A 19,518-nucleotide genomic window follows, 5' to 3' on the forward strand; every position below is an offset into this window, starting at 1 on the left:
TCAAGCGGTTATTTATATTAAACGATAATATTCAGAATAGAGTTATCATTGTGTTTAACCACGTGTAGAATGGTTGAAAGTATAAACATTTGGTTGCTTAATAAAATCATTTATAGCCATTTTTTGTGCTTGTGGTGAGCAATGCCATGTTTTAAAAAAAATAATAGGTGTCTGTTTTGCATAAAAACTTAGTAGATTGAGCCATTTTCAAGGAACACTCTGCATAGAATAGAATAATCTGTTTCACTATTGATGCTATTACTTGGTCAGGCGCGGATCGAAAATTAATCCACAGGGGGATCTCTACTAAGCATGTTAATTGTTGCAACAGCAGACAGAATTTATTTTTTGTATTGTCACTTTTATTTCTAGTACGCATATGCATTTTATCCAACAATTAATGAAGATAAAGTTTAAAATCAATAAACCTCTAGATTTTATATTTGACTACAAGTACCTAGATTTTATGAAATAGACTATAAACACGAGGCACGATTTTTACTGCGAAACTGAAAGGGTCAAATAAAACTACATGGTCTAAAATTTAAATGACAATAACATTCGCTGGGGTGATGTGGGAAAGTGTAGAATGAGTTCATCATGCATCGGGAAAATGCCGTGGATTGGACAACTTTGGTTTAAAAGATGCATCTGAATGTGCATGCACTCAGGTTTTTAAATGATATACAATTTTTATACTACAACAGATGGATATTAAACCTTATACATTAATCTGTTAACAACTAACAGATTGTATTTAGTATTTTACTTGTACAACGCCACGTCCATATGAATAAATGAAGTACGAATAAAAGCCGGAATGAGGAGGGGCTAATTTTAGGGTTGTTTTTTTTTAAAAAAGAGGTTAAGAAAAAAAATCGAATACGGTAATTATTATAATATACAAAAATGAACAAAAGGATGTGGAAATGTGACACACCTGAGCTACCATATATTTCACATACCATATCTGCGCAAATGAGATGTGTTATTGTCTAGCATTTCAACACGGGTATCCAAAGGGGACAGTGACAGGCTTTAAAACGTAAGTTAGTGCATTCGCGTAGGTTTAAAGGGATTCGTATCGCTTTCCTGTGGTTAGCACCGACTCTCAATGTATCATTCACTATTTATCTGTGCATGCAAAACTGCTACGTATACATGGGGCGAGTTCGATCATTGACTAGAGATAAACCACGGTAGTAACGAAAACTTATGGTGTGCATGTCTGTGTTCGAACGCACATTGGTCGATGTCTGGTTAAAAAAAATAAGAAAGATGTTAATTGCTACTCATAATATAACTGTTCATGAAAAAGGACGGACAACACATTAAATCATATGTATGCACGCTAAAATTTAACACATTGCATGTTGTGCTGATTAAAAAAAGCAATTTTTGAAGGTTTCGCTTTCCGCCGCCATCTTTAAACTACCTGACCAGAGACAGACCAGAGACTCTCCGTTGGTTGGACCACGGTTTCATTTTAGTCGGACTAAAGTTAGTTCGATCTCATTTTAGTCGGACTACGGCGACCGTGGTTTGTGATCGAACTCGCTCTGTATATTTAATGGGTCATTAGGTAATCAATTCTACGGAAAGCAATATCTAGCATGTTTACAAGTATTTTCTGAGCTTGAATATGATTAATAGAAACACAATTAATTATAAATTAGCAAGAAGTTAAAATTATCTGTCGCAATTTTTCACGGAAAAAGTTATTTGAAAATCGGACTTGATCAAATCTCTTTATTGTTATGTTTTTATTTTATTTTATTTATTTTTTTTGCAAATTTTATTGTGTGAAATTATACTAGTATATTGGTCGCATCTTTAAGGTTTGTTTTTGTTACATGTACATTCACCGTGGCAAATGAATGTCTTTTATGATCGGTGAAATTGGAGGAGGTTTTTGGAAAGGAATCTTTATACTGTGACTCATTGATCAGATAACATATTTTTGTTGCTGTTAATTTCCTGAAGGTGGAATAACACACCTGGAAAAAGTCACTAAAATTAACAGTAAATTATAACATTATGAAAGATATAAATAATGATAAATAAACTGTATATAGCAAATTAAAGAAAAATTTGCAGTTTGGGGACAAAAAGTCAATATCTTAAAAGTTCATTTCAGTATATATTAAAGTAACAACAAAAGCCCGTGCGGGATTCGGATGAACAGATACGGCTGTAGAGTACTATTTTAAAATCGTCTTAGTAAGTTAGGTGTCAATAAAACCAAAATGTCGTTTCGATCAGCGGTGAGCCATTTTGTGATGATGTATTAATTACTCCACCTTAACTCAGTTAACTGTCTATAAAAAAGTATCAGATCGTCCTTTATTATAAGTTCATACATCCAATGACAATGACAATGACAATTTCTTTATTCTCTGAACTGCATAAATTACAGTGTTGAGAAAAATCACAAAAAAATTTTGAACAATAATACATATAGTATATACATTGCATGCATTGGAGTGACAATACAAAAGTGAAAAAAAAATGAAAAAGGGAATAAAGTATGATAAACAATTAACCTAGAGAGCTAACTCTCTCAATTATAACTTTAATGAATTTACACAGATTAATCAACAATTTTTTATTACTAGTATTAAAGAGTTGTTGAAATTTGTAAACATTTGGTTGTGTGTAGAAGTATGAAGGTATGTATAAAAATCTCTTATCTTTAATTGTTACATCTGTACAATGAAATAAATAATGAAATTCATCTCCTATCTCAATACAGTTACATATGGTACATATACGGTTTTCACGAGGTATATCATACCATCTACCTTGTTCTATAGGTAATTTAGCATTACTTGTTCTAAACATACAAAAAGATTCAGTTACTTATGAGAAAGATGAGGAGGCTAATTACACCAATCTACAAAGAGCTGATTTACAGTGACTTGCATGTAACCTACTTTCACGTTTCTGCTATTACACTGTACAGCCTACAGAGGATCGCTTTAATATATGCACATATGAAGCTGTGTTTGACCCACTTTTATGCAAGGCATACATTGTGTGTACTGCTGTACATAAACCCAAACTAATTATGTACAACCTAGGCGGATTCGGAGGTCCATTTTTGCTCTGATAAAGTTTTGTGTTTTGACTTTTGATTTGAACACTAGACAAAGTTCTGTTTGTTATCACCAGATCTGCTTGGTCTCTTATATATATGTACGATGTAAAACGTTGATTTGTAAAGTAAAAAAACCTGTTTGTTTTTTAATAGACAATGCGTAAGTTTTCCAGAACAAAGACCATTCTTCCAGATTATACATTTAAATAAGGTAGAACTGTGCGTCTTTAGTTACATCGATTATGCGATATCGCCTAACGGCGACACAAAAAGGAATTCTATCTCATTTAATGTTTGTTTTGTGTGACATAAACAATGAAAAAACTTAAATGACTGACTCAGAGATTTAGGCTCTTTTCATGTTTTGCACACATTATTTCAAAATAACGCTTTACAGACAAGATAATGCAGACCAATAGACATCATAAAAAAATTTGTGAGCAGTCGGGATTGGTTTGAGAGCATCCAACCAATAGTTAACTTTAAGATTATAGCATTTAACTTTCTGTGTGTAGTGATATCATAGGCAAACTTTAAGTATCCAAGTAATGAGTCCGAATTACACCGATGTTTGATTCAGGAGCAGTCATGTTCTGAATGCTACATGTATGTCGATATTACATCTACATCTTAAAACATCATTATGATATCAGTTAGATAAACTTATTTATCTACGGGTTTTTAAGCATAAATCCACTTCACAAATTCAAGCAAATTAAATTATTTTGGTAGATAAGATAAGATAGTTGCATGTACAGCCGCTATAGCAATATCAACTCAAAAATATGCATTTGAGTACTAGGCATTTTTTCATTAATTTTTTTTTAATAAAAAAAAAAAACAGTGTCACAGGTTTGTTAAAGAAATAACTAGGTCTGTATTCGTACTTATGCTTTTATATAATATAAGAGATACAGCGACATAAGAAAATCACGGGCTGCACGAACTAAATAATGATGATGTCAGGCTCAAATCCCCATACATGTAGAAGACAAATTGGCTGTTTCTTTTAGCTAGCGCTCTGATCAATTTGTTAAAAGACTATTGTAATTAACATATAGATATTTAAACAATTAAATGGATTTTTTTATGATTCATTATTTTGAATGATATCAAATACTACACGTCGGCCACGAGTTTCAGGTGTGTAATCGAAGGGTTTATGTACCAGGTATATGTGTGACGGTGCCTATTTACGAGCGGTGTTCAACTTTAATGCGATCATCTATGTGTCAGAAGTGTAAAACTATTAAATCCATTTGCGATTGCAAAACATGATTTATCTGATAAATATAGTTTCACGATTGTGAAACTATGATTAGCAACTCCTATTGTACGGACAACTGTTGTACAACTTTTAAGAAAGCTTTTTAAGTTAGGAAGTTGTTGCATAGCAGATCAGTTGTACATATATCAGAGATGTGAATATTATTTTGATTTTGATTTTTAATAATTTATGAAAAAATTACCGGCTCATGAACTTAGTTATTTTGTAAATAAAATTGGATAGTACCCCATTTTTCTGGATAGGTAGTGTTTATCGATTCAAGGTTGACAAATGAATAATGGATTATAATTACTATTCACACAAAGTAAAACCCCGGATTGAAAAAATTACCGGCTCATGAACTTAGTTATTTTGTAAATAAAATTGGATAGTACCCCATTTTTCTGGATAGGTAGTGTTTATCGATTCAAGGTTGACAAATGAATAATGGATTATAATTACTATTCACACAAAGTAAAACCCCGGATTGTTGTCACATTGACAGCTTTTCTCTTGTCAAAAAATATATCATGCAAAATATTATTTTAAAGTGGCTCACTACACCGTGAAATATTTTCTCAAATCAGCAGGAAATTACTTGATTGTGATAGATGTCATAATGGATAAGAAGTATTTAAGTCTAATAGGCAAAAAAATGTGCAATTTTGGATGAGAAATAAAAAAATTTATTACATTTTCAAAAATTTAAAGCTGACATGAATTCATAAATTCGCATTATTTTCCTTTTATCCCAGACTACCGCCATATTAGTTGTCGGTTTCTATTGTTCTGCTCATCGCTACACACCCCCTATATAAGGCCGAGAGCACTATTCACCGCATTCAGAAATTTCTTACACCCGAACACGTTACCTTGGACGAAAAGACATGATGGAGAAACGCGTTTTGAACAAAAATAATATGACAACCACTGCACCTGCAAGATATATCCAATAAACGACGAAACAAGAGAGACTGAAATCCAGGCGCAGATACTTCCAAAATTCCTTGATAATTAAATACCGTTTTCCTGTGTGTGTTATAATATCGCACATGCGCAAACCACACACTGTGGCAGATCGAGCAATGTCAATTATCGCATGGATTTTAGAAACAGTTTTTGTAGGAACGGATGGAAACGATGTTACGTTGTTATTTTTTGGATTAACTATTGATTATCTACTGTCTTGGATGTAGTGCCGCCGGGGTTTTCATGAAGATGCAGACGTTATGCACTCTGTATGAACGAAACACGTGTTCGATATGCATGCGAAGTAAGACAGCACTGTCTGTGCAAAATAATAGCGAGCGCAGCGCCGGCTAGCGAAGCGAGCTCTAAGAACCAGTGTGCGCGGGAAAAAGAACGAGCTAAACCTACAGTTCATCAAACAAATTTTTTTGTCTACGTCCCATAATGCTCTCTAATGTTTTCACCCGTGGTGCTATGCCAAAAATGGCCGACTTTTAACTCGTAATTTACGGTGACTTAAAGTTTGAAGACACGTTTTGAGTACCACGTATGCTTTGGCGAGACTCAAAAGATTTGTTACATGGTTCCATACCTTCGTATTGAGTCGAGAAACGTAAACAAAGACGAACAAAGTCATGGATGACGTCACAGTGCACTCGCGCCATATTTCCCGCGATAAATTTAGAGGTGGATCAAGCATCTGTAATGCGTGTACTGGCTATTTCAGTATAGTCTGTGATACCTGCCTCCTTGACATATGATTTGTTTTTAATCTTTTTTAATATAGAGATTTTATATATACATACTAGCAGGAAATTAACAATAGGACATTTTGAACTAAATAAAAAGGAATAAAATGAAACAATAAACAGGTAAAAAAAAATTATGTATATATTGCATATAGTCAGACCATTCAATTTAAAAGTGGGAAATTACACACCTACAAACAGGTAACGGGCTCTCTCTCTCTCTCTCTCTCTCTCTCTCTCTCTCTCTCTCTCTCTCTCTCTCTCTCTCTCTCTCTCTCTCTCTGGGTAGGGCGTTGCGCTGTATGTATCATGACCATTGAAATAAGTACCTTTGGCATACTCATTGTAGAGCAATACTCTCAAAATTTTTTTGACGTTTGTTGACTATAAGTCGACAATGATGCAAGGTATGTGTAATTCTTGCTGCGCTCGCCAGAACGGTAGCACCGTAAAACATATTACGGGTACCTCGGAAATCCTTTCAAAGAATGAATATATTTTGTATTTCATTGCAATTGATTGTTGTTTTCTTTTTTCTTTATTACAACATTTCACTACATTGTGTAGTTCATGAATTTAGAAGTCCGTGCAACCTGAATGCCTCGATCGGAAAGCAACCGACCGTAACTTTCTCAACCGGTATATATACCCCAGTGGCAGTAGAGGAGCGATCGAAACTAATATGGCGACCAAATGCTTTTATGAATTCATGTCAGCTTTAATTCATTTAACAAGAACAAAAGCTCCATGCAGATTCGAACTCATGATCTGCGGTTCAGAAGCCCAATACTTTAACCACTGAGCTACGACGATATACAACCCCATCGAACAATATAAACAGTTTAACAAAACATTTAAATCGCCATCTTGTGACGTAGTCTCTTAAAAAGTACAAGTGTTGGGGTAATGAGGTACCTTAATGTCATGAGAGAATCTATATCTAAGAGAAATAAAACGTTGCATTGACACTTTTGGGCATGTAGATGTAAACAAGACGATTTAAATAGTCTTATTTGCTTCTAGTATAACAATTTCTCATGAAAATACAAAAATAACACATGTAGATTTTTTTAATGCATTTGTTTATAAAAGATGATACTTTAACGGTTCAATAAACGCAGTTTTGTTATGTTTTAAAGCTATGTTTTAATGAAGAAAAAAACAGCAACAAAACAAAATTGATTGATAACAATTGCCTTCTTTTCTTTTGCAGATCATGAAAAAAATAACCTACCGAACAAGCGATGTGCAGTATCAAAAAGAGGAACCACGTGCGCTTTCCTAAAGTTTTGCTAGTTATTATGTTTTGGTTAATAAAAGAGTGTGTAAGTAATGATTGAATGATTGATAAGCAACCATCGATATTTCTTGCAAATTTATTCTTGCCAACATATAGTTGTAGGTAATTTAGTATATAAGAGGCACTCTAGCCACATGAGCTTAATATACACATTTATTTAATTTAAGAAATACCACAGGAATAATGTCAAAATAACTGAATATTTTAATACAGCCCACGTGTATGTACATGTATGACGATTTTTTTTTTAGATTTGTGCAAAAAGTTGTGCCCAGTCGTTGATGACAAAGCAATATGTGTCGTCCTGTCCTCAGACTAAGACCGCATGGGATGAAGCAGCTGCAAGGAAAAACTGTTCTGCCGTGAAGCAAAGCTGTACATCGCCAGATAACTTTGTTTATCACTGTCTAGCAAACTCGTACCAGAACAAACTAATTGAAGTTTGCGGTGTTAGAACACCCATCACTTTTCGTAAGAGTTTTTTCATGTATTTTTTATCGATCATCTGTGTGTATCGGATGAAGTTAGTATCTCTTTGGAGCATTTAAAGCTACATGTACACATTTGAATAATTGATGCAATTATAGGAAAATCAAATATTACAGCATTTTATATGATATTATAAAAAAGCTGCCGGCTTAAGTTTAAACAGTCTGAATGATATGTAACTCCATTAATTTTAAAAGTGTGTTAAATTGTGTTTAGCGGCTTTGTGTTTTTATGCAGTTGGGAGAATATAACGTTAATAAAACACTTCCCATTTTTTTTGGTCAAATCAAGTTATGCTCTTAACTTATGAGAAAAGTCGTCATTTTTTCATCAACTGTCACCTTATAAATTGACATTTACAATATAAAATTAAAAACCTGTATTGATTTGCAAACCAATGAAATAAATGGGTTTTTTGAGAGGGGGTTCCTCTATGGCAAAGGACTAGTAAAAGTCCGATTTTTAATCTCCATGTAATTGATATCGATATTGTTGGACATTTATGCAAGAAATACCATCAAAATATCTACCTGTAGAGTAAAGAAATCTTAAATCTGCCGTGTTAAAGAACAATTTAAATGACGGTTTTTGTTAGAACGTATTAATTCAATGTTTAAAATCGCCTTTGAAGAATCCTTTGATTTATGATTTTAAACAGGAGCATTCTGTTTTACCCATTTAAACGATCTGGAAAAGACTAAGTTAGAAATACATAGAAACGCATGTGATATAAAACTAAAAGTAAATGTTTGGATAAAATGTAATTATGTGATTTCATTTTGATTATAGCTGTGTGTGCTGAGTACAATGAAGGAGGTAATCTGGTCCAGGAGAATCACTTCACGGACTGTAGTGGCTACGATCCTCCGTGTCCCAATCGCTATCCATCCACGGACGCTTACAAGTGTAGGTAGTCGTCCGATAAACGTCATAACGGCATACTAGTAACTATTATATAGGGAAAAAAGAAAAAATTGAGCTATGCTCATCGCATTGCATGCCATTATGGCAAACAATTTTATGAAGAAATAAGTGAGATAAAACAATATTATATTGATCATAGATCAGTTTTAATTTTTGGTTAAAGGAAACATTTTATCCGAATGTTCTCTGTTTTGCAAAAAAAAGTTATTTTGATTTGATTCGATTTGATTTGATTCATTAAAATTATAAAAGCAACAAGATCATGTTAATGTTATTTCATTTTATAGAATAACTTCAACTTTAATTTACAAAAATCTGAATTTGGCAACTCAGACCATGAGTAAACAACATCCTTAAATTGAAGTTGCTATCTTTTATACAGATCCTGATTGCTACATAATAACTCAAGAGGTCACCACAGAAACAACAAAATCGAAAACAACAACAACAACAACAGCAACAACAAACATAAATCAATCAACAAAAGTTGTCATGACTACCAAAAAGTTATCAGAACAAGACCATACTATGAGTTTGCATACAGACAGTCCAATGCCTCCTTTTGACATGTACTTGCCATACTCACAACTGTTTTTGTCGTAAGTATTCGATATGAGTACACAGTAAATAAAACCATGCAAAACAACCCGGATATTTAAATAAAATGGTAATACATGTATCTTTTGTGCTTCTCAGGGGCATTGTTGCTGCAGGAATAGTTATCCCATTTATGTCGATCGTCATTGTAGTGTTAATTTGTTCACGACGAAACATGAAACCAGGTGATGACACCTCAGAGACACAACAAGGTATGTGTCCTCTGCACTCAACAATTAATTAATGTATCTGGAAAACTTAAACTTAATGAAATGAAAAAAAACCAAAGGGGAAAGTTTCCATGTGTAACAATGTGCCGAATAATTATGGCAGGTGGCGTTTAAGGCGCGGGTTTTCATCTAATATGTCATTGCTGAAAGAGTTAAACACTTTCCTAAAGATATATTCGGTCTGACAGGTGAGATGGTTACCTTTGAAAATTAGATTCCAACTGAAAAATTCATTTTCCTGTAAGATAAACAATTTCCTTTAGAATTGTCTAATTAAATATAGAACTACCTATAGGAATTTTAAATTTCGAAAGGGTTTAACAAAATTCTGTATATTTATCAAGATGTCGATTTTAGCGTATAACAAGTTTTAAAATACTTTTAAAATGTTCATACGAACAATTGTATGCATGTATGTACCAAATATTCAAAGAAATCTTAAGTTTTATTAAAACTTTACTACAAAATATTTAGTAAGTAGTGATTGTGTTTCCCTTTTGATATATTGGTTTTAGCTTTCAATACTCCCGAAATTTTTGACGTTACATGTAAGGGCATAGTGATAACTTAATGAGATAAAGAATTGAATTAAAACTCCATTTTTGTTAAGAATAACACAAACCATTGTTAAGCAATCACATTTTGAATAATTAAATAGTATTTTTACGATTAAACCAATAATCAGTTGGCTCTCTCATTCGCCTATGTTTCCCTCTTGTTTCATTTCCAGAATTCGAAGAAATGCTCAGAATGGTATAAAAAGTATTATCCTTGCAAATGGAAATTTAGGACAGTCTGGTTGAATTTTTGTTCTTTGCATGACTTGTGTGGTTTGTTGGTGTAGTGAAATCCATTCCTCTTGCTATAGCTGTACACTTGTTTAATTCCACTCTACACATGCTCATCAATCACTTCATACTTGTCATTCGAAGTAAAGTAACAGAATACGAGAAACTATATGTTAAAAATGAAAGCCAATGATCTTATTACTTTTAATAATTAACAACTGATTCAAAAGCACAGAATGACCACAGCATGTATAGAATGGTATGAGTAGAATCTTACCGACACTTTAACTGTTGAATCTATGTTTATGATACAATTAACTTCCACTTGTTCATAGTTAGTGCATGTGTTCTGAGATACCCTCCAGTTAATTATATTTTGAAATTAATCTGCATGGTTTGACAATGTTTTAAAAATTCCTTTTAAACGACGATCACATGCTTGAAAACTATTTAGAGGATTAATGATCCCTTTTTTGACTCTAATAATCTCCAGGACATTTAATCTACGATATTTGCTCGTTGTTGCTTTCTGAAGTGTTGTCTTCTTAAGGGATGGTTAGTAAATATCATACATTTATTGCATGTTGGTAAAAGAAATATAAAAAGTTATTCTCCAAAGAAAAAGTATGTTTCCCGAGGCTTCGTCATGCATTTCAAAAGCAATAACGTCGTAAAGTTCTGATTTCGTATGTTATTGTCTCTCTTTTCTTTTAATATTTCGAATCATAGATACAGATTTATGTTATATAAAGAGAATTAAAATGATGAGAATTTTTAATCTTAACATATTTGTCTATATCGTATGCCCATGTCGGCTCTTTCATTCCTTTGGAATGAAATCTTCAGTGATTTCCAAAGAGGTGGAATTTGATATTTATTCCCTGGAAGACACGACGTCTTTGTCCGTCCTCTCACGTGAATCAAATGACGCTTGACATGTATATGAATTAATCATATTGAGGTATATTTGCATATGCATTGTTCTTTCCCACTGTAAGTCCATAGGGAGGAACTGCAATTATTTTTCTATAATCGCAATTGCTCCGTCTGTATACTATGACGTCATAAAGGTCTGACGTCATATACTTTTCCATGACGTTATAGATTTAAACCACTATACGATACATCATGACGTCGCGCACGGTGTTGGTGTTAATTTCGGTAACGTAAAAAAACGTCAAAAACGTCATTTTCACTCATAACGTAATGATACATTTCATTAACCACAACATACAAATAAATTAAAAAATAAGACCTTTAAATTGATTTTTGTCCACATGTAAGAGATTTTATATTTCAAAACTGTTATATACATGTAAATAAATATTTGTAAGAAATATCAATGTTCAAAAGCATGCGATTCGCTCACAGCTTTCAATTCTTTTTCTTAAATTCTTAAATGAACTTCCTCTGAAATTAGTCATGTATTGTAAAGAATAGCTCTTGATTCAAAAAATGATATACAAAACTCCTTCATTCCCGAGTCTGTTCTACCTTTCTATGTTTCCGTTTTTCTTCATTAATGTTAATTCGTAGTGTAGCAGTCAAAGATCCCGTTGAAATCATCAAAATACATGTTCATCGTCGCATCACGTTTAACGTCATTGCGTCATTTTACATGTACCCATGTCGTCTATATCTTATTCGAAAAAAAAAATTAATTCGACCGGTTAAGTTCAGATATTTGAAATCAATTTTGTCTTTTATTAGCTCACCTGAGCTGAAAGCTCAAGTGAGCTATTCTGATCACATTTTGTCTGTCGTCCGTCTGTCCGTCTGTCCGTCCGTCTGTCCGTAAACTTTTCACATTTTCAACATCTTCTCAAGAACTACTTGGCCAATTTCAACCAAACTTGGCACAAATCATCCTTAGGCAAAGGGGATTCAAAGTTGTGAAAATTAAGGGCCACACCCGTTTTCAAGGGGAGATAATTAGAAATTAATGAAAAATTTCGAGAAATTTTCAAAAATCTTCTTCTCAAGAACCAGAAAGCCAGGAAAGCTGAAACTTGTGTGGAAGCATCCTCAGGTAGTGTAGATTCAAAGTTGTGAAATTCATGACCCCCGGGGGTAGGGTGGGGCCACAATGGGGGGTCGAAGTTTTACATAGGAATATATAGAGTAAATCTTTAAAAATCTTCTCCTCAGAAGCTAAACAGCCAGGAAAGCTGAAACTTGTGTGGAAGCATCCTTAGGTAGTGTAGATTCAAAGTTGTGAAATTCATGACCCCTGGGGGTAGGGTGGGGCCACAATGGGGGGTCGAAGTTTTACATAGGAATATATAGAGTAAATCTTTAAAAATCTTCTTCTCAAAAACTAAACAGCCAGGAAAGCTGAAACTTGTGTGGAAGCATCCTCAGGTAGTGTAGTTTCAAAGTTGTGAAATTCATGACCCCCGGTGGTAGGGTGGGGCCACAATGGGGGGGTCGAAGTTTTACATAGGAATATATAGAGTAAATCTTTAAAAATCTTCTTCTCAGAAACTAAACCAGCCAGAAAAGCTGAAACTTGTGTGGAAGCATCCTCAGGTAGTGTAGATTCAAACGTGTGATATTCATGACCCCCGGGGGTAGGGTGGGGCCACAATGGGGGGTCGAAGTTTTACATAGGAATATATAGAGTAAATCTTTAAAAATCTTCTTCTCAGAAACTAATCAGCCAGGAAAGCTGAAACTTGTGTGGAGGCATTCTCAGGTAGTGTAGATTCAAAGTTGTGAAAATCATGATCCCTGGGGGTAGGGTGGGGCACAATGGGGGGTCGAAGTTTTACATAGGGATATATAGAGTAAATCTTTAAAAATCTTCTTCTCAGAAACTAATCAGCCAGGAAAGCTGAAACTTGTGTGGAAGCATCCTCAGGTAGTGTAGATTCAAAGTTGTAAACATCTTGATCCCTGGGGGTAGGGTGAGGCCACATTGGGGGGGGGGGTGTTAAAATTTTACATAGAAATAAATAGAGTAAATCTTTAAAAATCTTTTTCTCAGAAACTAATCAGCCAAGAAAGGTGAAACTTTTGTGGAAGTATCCTCAGGTAGTGTAGATTCAAAGTTGTGAAATTCATGATCCCTGGTGGTAGGGTGAGGCCACATGGGAGGGGGGGGTGTTAAAGTTTTACATAGGAATATATAAAGTAAATCTTTAAAAATCTTCTTCTCAGAAACTAATACGCAAGATGATTCTTTATAATTGTTAAAACTTTGGCTCCAGGACAATTCTTCGGCCTCACAAGAAGGTTCAGAGTTTGATGTCGCTAAATACCCCATATATAAACAATTGTAAAGGATCTTTTTGAGAACTGCAATACTCAACATGTGATATGACTATAAAATTGAAGCAGGCAGCTATTTTTTCATTAGAATCTTTTTGTATTACTGTATTGAGTTATTGCCCTTGATTTATTGATTCTTGATTATTTTAATTAATGCATCCACTGTTAACATATTATTGTGATGATTATTTTTATACAATAATAAATATTCAATGTATATAAGTTGTTCTGCATAAGAAGTTTTGGGTTAGGCCGGATTAGTTTGTTTATTTTTGATTTCCAAATTTTAGATACTATGAATTATTTTAGGCCGGCACATATATAGGGACAGTGTCTATTGCATATGGAAAAGCGATTGTTTGGGGTTAAACTTGAACAGGTATGGAAAGATTGAGTGTGTGAACATCCCTGCTCTATTTAATCTACGTGTTTTCTAACCTTCGATACAAAGTATACGGTCATTCCTGCCTTGTATTGCATTAAGACAAGTGTGCAGTCATACCTGCTTGTATTGGTGGTGGTTGCGGCGGAGCACTAATGTATGGTCATCCCTGCTGGTGTTCAGGCCTCTCTAGCGCATGTGTGCGGCACTCCCTGCTTGCGTTAGGTTGAGCTGTTGGCGCAAGTGTGCGGTCATCCCTGCTTGCGTAAACGTTGGTACCTGTTGAGTTGCATAGGTGTGCGGTCATCCCTGCCTGCGTAATGTTGAGTCGCTATATATGTGCAGGAGCGGTGATTAAAGTCTGCTCTTGTAAATATTGGCAGCAATCAGGGCTATCCGAGTTCCAAGGGGGAAAAAGGGGTTTTATTAATACAGGATCTACATGTATTATTGTACATTGTCCAGATTGTTTGTATTATGACTCCATTAAGCTGACTTTATCATACCTATTAATATTGTTCCTCAGGTGAGCGATGTGGTCCATGGGCCTCTTGTTTATTATTCCTATATTTTATTATTATTATTTTTATACTTTTGCTACCTTCTTCACAAAATAATTTGTAGTTATTTATTGTTTTCTCTAAAACTGTTTTTATGAAGAATAAAAACCCGCACACATACTGCATGCCGTAACGTTTAAGTCCTTGCGTCATTTTACGTGCCCGTGACATATGATCTTGACATCATTTTTTTTCTAAAAATCAATTATTTTTATTCGCAATGCTTGTATATTTGGCATTGAATTGTTTGGGAGAAAAAGCACATTTCTAACTGCTATTCATTTTTGTGAATTTTCTGCGCGACTTTTTAAAAGAAGTGTCTAAGTTACTTTCTCTTTTCATTGCTTATGTAGTTTAATGTATTTTTATGAAAGTGTGACATTTCATGTTGACATTTTAAAATGTTTCTATTAAGAAAATTTGCGGACACATTTGCTTCTTTTCAATGGCTATACAACCTATGAAAATGCACATTCTAAAATGATTTCTATTATTATGAAATATAGCCAACATTTTTTTAATGGGCATGATACTTGTGATCGCCATGCTACGCATAACTGTGAAATGTAACTCTTGTGACACGTGTCTTGAACAAACTCTAGCATAACGATTTTTTTATCATAGAAAATTAAATTATCATAAAATATATATTACGAAAATTTTACACAGAAACAATTTCTCTTAAATTTTTTTTAAAAAGTCATATATTTAAAAAAAAATACAATAGATCATTGCTAGTTCCTGAATCACAATTCATATTTTGGTAATTAACTCATCTTGCCCTGGCCATTTTCGAGGATTTTTTACGCATCTACAACTTCATTCTGGGAATTCTTTGATCCGGCGTCGATTCCTGGCATTGATTACGTCAAAAACGCTATGACGTATATCTGTTACATTATCAAAATAATAAGTCCACCAAAAATTTCCCTCCCAAAATTAAAGTTCACCGAGATACTGTTGTTTATTTGAGATATGTACCCAAAAAGTGTTACCTATCTACATGCTATTTCTAAAAAAAAATTCAGTTTTTAACACCGATTTATGAAATATAAAAAAAAATTCCTACATTTTATTACATGTTTTGTTGAAGTCCGTATACATTCGAACAGATCGGTATATAAAATTACATATGTCCAAATTTTTGTTTTTAAAAATAGTCAAATACTGTGCGCGCACCCTGAAAGGACATTTTAACACCAATACCGTGCGCGACGTCCATGTGTTTTTCGCAAACTCCATAAAATTGATGTATTTAATATTAAAACATGTCATATAATAACATTTTAAAAGATATACTGTTATAACATATCATTGATTCTGTTAACAAATCTATGTGAATTAAAATACATTACAATCTGAATGTTTGATGCAATAGCTAACTGTCAAGGTCTAGGCTAATACGGGGCATTTGTGAGTGGTAAAATGCAAATATAAGTAATAAACAACGATTATTAAGTGAACATGGCGTTATGAATAGCAACTGCTCTGCTGGCATATTTTCCATGATGCGCTAGCGCGCATCATGGAATATGCCAACAGAGCAATTGCTATTCATAACGCCATGTTCACTGAATAACGTTGTTTATTTCTTAAATAATACAACATTATGTTATACGTCATGGGGCATGCAAGATATGTATGGTGTAGGCATTATTATATAAATAGTGCCTGTTTGGGAGGGTAACAGTTGAAATTGACACCCCGAGAAAACCATTGTCAACCGACGCGAAGCGGAGGTTGACAATGGTTTTCGAGGGGTGTCAATTTCAACTGTTATCCTCCCAAAATGTCTTTTTTAAAATTTTTAAGAAAATTTTACTGCTTTTATATAGGAATAACGTGAATTCTACAGCGAACCGTACGCGCATAATTTTCGCGCATGTAACATTTTTTAATGTTACCCGTTGCCAAGTGCGTTGCTAACGCTGAGGGTAATAGTAAATATTATTAACTGCGTCTTAACCAATCAGATTTCAGTATTTAACATGAAAGTATAACAATATTTAAGATTCCATTTCAAACAACTTTAATCGTATTTATTGATTTTTATATCGGTAAGACCTTCATTTAATGCTAGTTAAAATATAAAATAAACACCCTAATTTCAAATTTACATTAATAAAAATAAACAAGCAGTAAGATCATTTATTTATTTATTTATTCATGTATTTATCTATTTATTGTTCTTATTTGTAGGTAAACAGGAAACAGACATGAAGAAGAGGGGAAAAAATGGCACTTCAGTTTTGGATCACACGCCATTAGATTTTCATTTTTATTTATTAATTTGTTACTGTTATTTATTTATGAATTTATTAATTTATTTATTATCATAAAGCGTTGACACGACGACGTAAAAAAAAAAATCACACGGTGCTATACTGTAGTTCATGTATTATACACTGTAGGATGTCTGTTAAAGAGACAGTACGGCGCATCTTATTAAAAACCGACTTGAAAAAATTTTCTGATCGGGTTCGGTATTTTTGTACTACTCATGGATGTATAAACTTTCAGAAAATTACAAAGTTCTCCATGCAATAAATCTAATTATTTCATTAAAATTAATAATTACGTATAACCTATCACATAAATACATCGCAACGTGTTCGGGGTTCAGCCTTCTATACTATTACGCATGCGTATTTACTGTAAACAAAACACATGCAGGGCTCGCGAAGAATCTCCTGGACAGGTTTGTTGATAAAAATATGTCTTTTCTACTTCTCCTAGGTAATAACTGTTCAAAGTTTTTAAAATATCCACAATTATTATTTTGTAAGCATGTATTTTTCGTGTTTATCATAGGAGTTGCTAAAACCTAAGTTTATTTTTATAAATGAGGCCCCTTAAGGGGTTTTTTAACATATTTATGTCTATTCATTTTAAAATGAAACTAAATTGGTAAACCATTTATAGATTATCGAGTAAGTAAGGATGTGTTTCATTTAGAGAATCGCTTTAACCTCGTTTTCCATGATGACCGTAGTGGGACGAAGATCTTGTAGTTTTCAGCACGTGTCAATTACTGTCAATCAAAGTCCACGTGGTACAAATAAACGATATAAGATTATTCAGGTTTGTACGACCCTTGAATTTCCGGAAGCTCATAATTACGTATTTCAACTATTACAGTAAACGTTATTTCTTATTTCCTAACTATACAATAGGTAAATCTGAAGTTAATCACACATGTGTTTTCAGCTGTACTGTCTCTTTAAGTGTCTTCCACCTATAAATGTACCGATCGTTCCATTCTGCAATGAAACGCAAATATTTACATTTGCCTGTGATAACGCTATAATGTACGTATCGATTTTGTACTAGAAAACCCATAACTTCAAACAACGTATACATGTAACTGGGGCGCTAGTATTATGAGGTGATAATTTTGGTCGGGGCGTGGTCAAATCTATATCATAAAGCCCTTCGGGCTTTATTGGATTTGATCACGCCCGACCACAATTGTTACCTCATAATACTCAAAGAATGATTTCAATTTCCTTATTCCTTAAATAAAGCGTAATATTTTAATCACATTACACAATTTTATTTTTTTTTTCAAATTTACTGATCAGAATGAAATTTAATTTATGTTAGAATTTTAATGTGTGAGGACGTTCCGCTTTATCGATTTATTTATTTTTATACTATAAAACTACAGGTGCAATGTCTTTTTTAAAGTCTTGATATCATATAAAAGACATTGCATTTGTGAAACCTTAAAAACTTAAACATGTACAGAATTCATTAAGCTGAAGAATTTTTTGATATGCTCTTGGCTACAATTTTTAATGTAATTAAACGCTTAATGTGTACTTTCTTGTTTAACGTGGCTCGTGGCTGGATGGTCAAGAAGTTCACGATCAGATCTATCTTTTAATTTTGATCATAATATCTTATCTTTAGTTAAAGGTATTGTTTTGTGAAGAACTACTCAGTCTTTATATTTTAGATTTAAATGTTTATATTTACTTATATCTTTACAAAAGGTCTTCTATGGGACAAAATTGTCATCCAAAAGTTGTCTGATCAGCAATCCTTCTTGTTATGTTTATTTATTGTTATATATCATATGTCTCTTTTTTTCAATTTTTGTTATAGTATATATGCCTGACTTTTTTTTAATCAATATAGATAAAATATTGTCTTACAACTTCTTTAAGAGGGAGGTATTACTAGTATCTGTAACAAGAGTTTTGGGTTTGGGTATTTTAATAATTCATTGTAAGCTACGCTGTACAGTGTATAGTTGCTTATAGTTTGTTATCTTTAAATTTTGCTTTTTTAAGAAGTGTGACCTCTTATTTATTTTCTGATGTTTCCGGTGATAAAGAAGAAACAAAGACTTACTGTGGAATCATTACATTTTGTGGTGGCTCAATTTTCGTGGAATTCGTGGGTACCTCTCATCCACGAAATAACATCCTCCACGAATTGATAAATTAGGGTAATAATGTCGTATTTCCTTTTGTAGATATATAAGAATACACGAAATTACGTCCCCACGAACCTGTGAAATTTAAGTCATCCACGAAAATTGGCCCCCACGAAATTTAATGATTTCATAGTACTCTGTTATAAAAATTGTTTTCAATACACACACACAGCTATATAAATATATAATGTTGCTTAGTCACACAAAAACAGATACATACCTTTATGGGTAAAGTTGACGTTTGATTGATCACTCGAGAATGATCGACCGCATGTCCAACAGTATCCAGACATTGTAGCACGAAACTGTACAAAATGTAGTTGGTTTTCTAGGTTTTTTTTCGGTAGCGTCAGCTGAAGTGCTAGATTTTGGGTTCTATGTAATGTGTTGTGTCGTGGAGAAGGGACGGATTGTACTAAACATTTGACAATTTCAATTATTTGTGTCGTAAACCA

At 33.4% G+C, this 19,518-nt stretch overlaps 1 protein-coding gene across 3 annotated transcripts; it reads left to right on the forward strand.

Annotated features, from left to right (window-relative positions):
- The first annotated feature begins 945 nt into the window (after positions 1 to 945).
- LOC128185929 (uncharacterized) lies at positions 946 to 17,742 on the forward strand. 3 transcript variants are annotated; one of them, XM_052855637.1, is made up of 7 exons: positions 946 to 1,045; positions 7,296 to 7,407; positions 7,634 to 7,853; positions 8,661 to 8,777; positions 9,178 to 9,394; positions 9,492 to 9,604; positions 16,822 to 17,742. In XM_052855637.1, the coding sequence occupies exons 2-7, from the start codon at positions 7,327 to 7,329 to the stop codon at positions 16,959 to 16,961; spliced, it is 888 nt and encodes a 295-aa protein (XP_052711597.1). In that variant the 5' UTR covers positions 946 to 1,045; positions 7,296 to 7,326; the 3' UTR covers positions 16,962 to 17,742. The 3 variants fall into 3 exon arrangements, with proteins under 3 accessions (XP_052711597.1, XP_052711598.1, XP_052711599.1); XM_052855638.1 differs by lacking the exon at positions 16,822 to 17,742 and adding an exon at positions 10,353 to 10,421; XM_052855639.1 differs by lacking the exon at positions 16,822 to 17,742 and adding an exon at positions 10,353 to 10,367 and having other exon boundaries at positions 9,545 to 9,604.
- Positions 17,743 to 19,518: the final 1,776 nt, after the last annotated feature.

This window comes from Crassostrea angulata, chromosome 5 (genome assembly GCF_025612915.1).
Source record: "Crassostrea angulata isolate pt1a10 chromosome 5, ASM2561291v2, whole genome shotgun sequence".
Taxonomy (NCBI): domain Eukaryota; kingdom Metazoa; phylum Mollusca; class Bivalvia; order Ostreida; family Ostreidae; genus Magallana; species Magallana angulata.